Source organism: Chaetura pelagica, unplaced genomic scaffold (genome assembly GCF_000747805.2).
Source record: "Chaetura pelagica isolate M959 unplaced genomic scaffold, ChaPel_1.0 scaffold405, whole genome shotgun sequence".
In the NCBI taxonomy this organism is placed as follows: Eukaryota; Metazoa; Chordata; class Aves; order Apodiformes; family Apodidae; genus Chaetura; species Chaetura pelagica.
The window spans coordinates 1,404,170-1,410,179 of NW_009953489.1; the positions used below are offsets into that span (position 1 = coordinate 1,404,170).

The 6,010-nt window shown below is 38.5% G+C and overlaps 1 protein-coding gene across 2 annotated transcripts in view; it reads right to left on the bottom strand.

Moving 5' to 3' along the window:
• Nucleotides 1–5,064: 5,064 nt before the first annotated feature.
• Nucleotides 5,065–6,010, bottom strand: part of LHX2 (LIM homeobox 2) — a 32,724-nt gene continuing 31,778 nt past the window's right edge. For both annotated transcript variants that reach the window (XM_009998823.1, XM_009998824.1), the window contains exon 5: nucleotides 5,065–5,857. In XM_009998823.1, the coding sequence (XP_009997125.1) occupies nucleotides 5,570–5,857 (288 nt within the window). In that variant the 3' untranslated portion in view covers nucleotides 5,065–5,569. The remainder of the gene's footprint in view (nucleotides 5,858–6,010) is intronic.

Consider the following 6,010-nt stretch of genomic DNA (forward strand, 5'->3'; position numbering starts at 1 on the left):
TATAAAGGGTTAGGGGGGAAAGTACAATTGTAGCAGAAATGGTAGTAATATAAATTTCTATCAGTTAGGCCTGTCGGTGTTTGCTGCTTCAGTGGAAATAATTTGTGAGGCTGGGTTCTCTCTTCCTCAAAATCCCCCCTGCTGGAAGTAGCTCCCTTGGCATCTCTGCTCACTGCTCTGTGTGGCCAGAGCCGATGCTCATGGCAGAACCTGGACACAGATGTGACAGAGCCAGTCCTGGCTGCACATCACTCCAAGTAAGGAGTGAAAGCTCCTTGTAAAACAGTCAGAAGTGCAGTGAAACCCAGCTGAAAGTTCAGCCTGTTCCATAGCTGCCATGTCGCAGCTGATGCCTTTTTAAACCATGGGTAGTTACATAGAATGACCAATGCAACTCAATCCTTCCTCCCATTCATGGCACATGGCCCAAGCTACCTTCAGTAAAAGAACCTAAAAATGATTCTGTAACACCTCAAAGACTAAAGGACTGACTTTAGACATAATATAAAAAATAAGAAATGTTAGCAAAATGAGATGTGTGTATTGATTAAAATTAGAAATTAGTACAGTTAATTGCAATGACACATCATTTGTTTCTCTGCTGCTCCCCAGGAGGTCAGCTTGCTTCCTGAACGTTTTGAGGAAAGGTTACCACACCAAGCACATGGAGACTGTGAGGGTGCCTTCCCAACAGCAGAACAAGGGGACAAGGGCTTCAGCAGCAGCAGATTCAGGTGTAAAAGGCACCACTCTTCTTCTTGGGGGCCAACTTTCCCACAATGACTGTTCAGACAAATTACTGATAACTCTCCTAATGCTGATAGAGTCAAACTTGGTTCTTCTCTTTCCACACCACTTTAAGCACCTCAGCTGAAGTCCACAATGAACTAAAGACTGTGTCTCCACTCAGGGCAGTGAGAACACGAGTGCTCAGTCCAGCTGTTTGGCTGCTTGTCTTCGTAACCACGGCAGCTTCCTGTGTGTTAAAAATATGCCCTCTTTATTCCCTCTTTATAGTGATTTCCCAGTCCTAAGATACTCTTAAAACACATTTTTATTCACTGTAGATCAAGAATCTAATATTTATTCTTGTACTTCCCTTTAATTAGAATGAGAACAGACCACATAGACCCTGCTGCCTCCAGGGGCAGCCCCGAATGGTGCCAGAGACGGAGCAGCCACAGCGCAGCGTGCGGGAGGTGCAGGCGGTGAGGGGAGGTTGCTACACTTCGGGTTTTCAGCAAAGATACTGCAGACTCAGAGGAAAGTATTTGAAGCGTGAGATTAAGTAAAGTTCCAATCAACTCACTTGCAGGACGAGACAGAAAGGACTCGGAAGGCCTGGAGTGGGCTAACGGGAGCTTGGGCAGCAGAGGCAGGTACTGTGAGCTGCACATGTGGCTGCACCAAACGGGATGCACAAGCACTTTTCACACCCAGCAGTGGGAGCTGGACGTGCTGCCCAGGTATTTCACCTTTCCAGTGCAGGTCAAAGTGACCCCAGGAATGCAGAGGCCATTCATTTTACAGATCATTATTTTAGCCCCAGATCAACTAAATTGCACTGGGGATAGTTTAAACCCTTCTTATCCAGAGGGATAAATTCCTGCAGTGGTAGGGAAAAACTGCACTGAAGCATTTGCTGCAGAAGCCACAGACTGTGGGAGGTAGAGAAGTGTTTGCTGGTGTCAGTGTGAAGAATGACACAAGCAGGAGGATGTAAACTGTGTGGCAGGAACAGGGTTCTACCCTTCAGTAAAGTAAACTGAGCCTCTTGCCAGCAGCTCATGATGTGTCCTGGAGAAGAACCAGGGTTAAAAAGATGGAAAGAAGAGAAAAGAGGGCAAAAAAGTCCTTCTTAAAATGTCTAGGTTTATCTCTTCACGCTGTATTTAATGTTATGGCCCTTTCTAATGGTAACTTATAAAATTTCATTTTAAAAAACAGCAACAGTTATGTAATTAGCCCTGGCTTTCTGAAGTGAAAAAAGTAATAAAAAAAATCCTAATTCATCTACTTTTAATTACAGTCTCTCCTTCCAAGCATTACTAAGTCACTGTGAAGACCATAAGCATGTACACATTCCTATTTTGATTTGTGCTTTTTTCCTCATTTTCATTTAGATGAACTTTTTTACTACAGCTGCCTAAGCTTTGGTTTTTACCTTCCAATAGAAAAAAAAACCAAAACAATTGTATAGAAGTGCTCTGATTATGTGGGTTTTTTTAACAGCTAGAAAGAAAACATAGTTTGGAACCCAGAGTATCCTGGACGCACATTCTCCATCATAGTATATTGGATAAATTGACTTTTGCTTCCAGAGCAGGCATTCAGCTTCTTCATTAGTATAATGATCCTTAGTCTTCTCTTCCCATATTTAGATAATTTGAATGAAAAATAAGTTTTATGAAATGCAGCTATCAATACTGTCTAAAAGCTCAAGTTGTGATTACATATCACTTAGTGATGCTATCCCTCTCTACTGCAGATCAAAATATATTTATTCAGCATTCCTAAGATCAAATATCCTTTTGCTTTGCTTGACAAGAACAATCCAATGTGCTGTCGAGTACGAAAGTGACAAGTTTTTCTAATGTGCAATCCCCTCATATTCTGTATTATGTATGAACTCAGACAAAATACCTGCATTATCTTAAATAAACTAGGCAAAATGTATTTCAAAAAGTTTCTTGAGTCAAAAAGTAGCAAATCATTGTATGTATTTTCCATATTTGTATAGTTTTCATTATATTCTCGTTCTAAGTTTCTCTTAAGTCTTTTCATATTTAAAAAATGAACTACACACCTATCATGCAAAATGTAAAGAAGTATGTTCAACTAGTTCAAATTAGATATACAGTAAAAATACACTTCCAAAGAAATATCATTTCCATTTTTGTTCATGTTTTTAACAGAATTTCAGACTAATACATCAAATGTGGAACTGTACAAGTATGTGAAGAAACATTAGGATCGCAGTAGTAAAAAAATGTACAGCATTCAAAACCAACAAGCTCTAAACAACCAAACAATACCACAGGATTGAAACAATCATGGGGACAACATAGGTCATTGGAGCCAGTGAGTGAATCCTAATGCACCTACATAAAGACCCAACATAGAATATTGTCTCTTATTTATATGCAAAATCCCTGATTTGATTAAACCAGACAATTTCTCTAATTGTCTCTTATAGGTTTTAGATAAGATTAACATGAGAGTATTCCCCTTCATGAATGTCAGTTATGTGAAAAGGCAATATTGAGAATTGATTTGAAAGGTATTTCCATCCATGTGGATTCAGGTAGTTGAAATACAAGACCACAAATCATAGCACTGCAATTCAAAGAACCATTGGAATTGTTACCCGCTACATTTGCTGTGACACCTAAGAATTGAGGAGTCAGTTTTCTAAAACTGTTCACAGGTTAATACACAGGGGTTTTAATTATGGGCTGTATCCATTTAACAGTGGACCAACATTGCCTTTAAAATTAAGAAAAGATTCAGTTAAGCATGTAAAAAAAACATAAAATCTGCAAGGTAATTGACAATGAGCAAAACATTACATACAGCAGGGTCTGTGTCTGAATGTCTTTGGAAGGCAGATAGATATACTCTTTTACAGTCCACTGACCAGCACAATTTCCTTATTCAACATTTCTATTATGAGGAAAAATGTCTTGGACAAAACTTTAACAGCTATTAATTCAAAACAAATTATCTTTTTAAATGTTTCATCATTGTGCATAAATTCAATGAACTATAGTCTGTTGGGTTAGTAATCAGAATGTAACCCCTTTCACAGATCTTAACTAGTTATCAATTTTTAGGGCAACCTTTCTTTCGGATAACTCATCTGTGAGGTGTTTTTAAGTTGAAGTGTAAAAAAGGTTATTAAATGACCTAATTATGTCAGCATTTCTATCCCATGGTCCTCATGGCCTCAGATCTGTCACTGGTCTCCATAGCAATTTGCCTTGCACAAGAATCACAAATTTTGAGCTGAGAAAAACTGCTCTTAAAACCAAAACATTGTTACCAAAGGGACTGGCCTACTAAATCATCTTCAATGCACTGAAAAGGGCAAAGAACATGAATCTTAACACCTATCTTACTGTTTATTTGGAGTAATCTTTTGGCAATTTCAATCCAATGGAAAAGATGGGTCAGTCCCAGCTGGCCATATCCAGTCTAACATTTGACTGAAATAAACTGACTGCAACAGGTCTGAAAAGGAACAACCATCTGCATCTTATGCACCCCTCCAATTCCATAAACCTGCCGGGCAAACAGCAGAGTGGATACTCATAAATATTTAAACTTTGCTGAGGTATTTCTTGAACTACAGAAAAGCGTCTTTAAAAACAATAGGAGAAAACTATCTGCACAGATTTCTGGGGGACAAGGAATTCAATTGAATGGAAAGGTCCATAATTATTAAAGGAATAACCACTTTTCTTAGTATCAATAATATTATCTCCCTTGGCTTTTTATTCCTTTGATGCATTACCAAAAAATTGTAAGGCTGTGACTTTATAAAATGTAATTTTGCCTCGACTTTGCCCACCAGTGTTGTAAAATAACCTAAAAAACTTCTGTCTTTTTCCTAGAGAAAACATCACCTAGTGTGCACCTCTGTAACGAGTTCACTGTGGCCACACAGCTGTGGGATACCCCACTTTCCCCCTCCATGAGGTGGGACAAGCCATCTCTTGCACAAAAGCAAGATTGCTTTCCTGAACTCTAGCTGAAGTCAAGTTTCTTTCACACAGCAAAATTAAGCATATTTTTTCAGTTTGAATTTTAACATTATCTGATAACTTCTACCTGCAACTAGCAGTTATTTATTTCTCTACAATGAAGATACCTAGATTGTTGTACAAGCTGGGTTTCTCACCCATAGATACTTCAGGAACAGGAGGAATGTACCCATCATATTTAGAGTTTATCCTAGGCAGACACCGTGTTTGAAGCGCAGTTTTCTAATCCTCTTAAATACAATCAGCCTATCTTGATTGTGACACTAATGTTAAATGTAATTGCAGCCATTACCAAGTAGTTTCCATAAGTGGTTTTATTACTGGTTAGATTTTACAAATTCTGGTATTCAAACAGACTTCGACCTTAAAATTCTAAAACAACAAAGCAACCAATGAAAGGTTTTGGACTATTCAAAGTAACAAACTCTAAACATTTTTGCCCTGGTCATAAATATACAGAGAGAAAAAGAGAGAAGTGGACATGGAATCCAAAGAATGTAGATAAAACAGTATATAAGGCACATGGCAGTCTTTGAAAATACAGAAGCTTTAGCCAACTTAAATTAATTGCTGTTTCCCTTGCTCAGTCCACAAAACTGTACAGTTACACAAATGTTGTGTTGCAATAGATCTTCCAAGTTATTCTTCAGTCCATACTCCATAATACCAGAACACTACATTTCCTTCTGTTTTTTAGGAGAGATCCTAATTGTGGTTAGTCAGTTGCTCAAAGCCTCTATTAAAATACACTTGGAATTTCAGCTAAGAATAATTTCTTTTTTAAAGAAATTATTAAGAAAGAGTCATCAGAAAAGATTTGTAAGGGTTGTCTGTGAAGGACTTCGAGATTCATGAACCTCAAGACTTCCGGGCACTGATGTCAAGACAGATGTCACAGTAGGCATAGTAGGATTAGTCAAGTCCGTTAAAGTAGTGGGAGTGCTGGATGGACTCATGGAGGCATTGGATATTTCTGAGGCAGGACCTGATGGGGTCCCTGCTTGGAGTGCTGAGTCTGAAGTCTTATCCACCCCTGTGTTTTCTTGACGTAAGAGGTTCCGTCTGAATTTGGCTCGAGCATTTTGAAACCAAACCTGAAATAGTTTAATATAACAGGGTAGCATTTAAAGAGCTGCAGTGTTTAAAAAAGCAAAATCATACTCACACATTCACCAACACTTGAATTGGGGAAGTTGTTTTTACTGGTAACATGTTAGAAACGTAGCCCCAGTGATGAGAAGCATCCT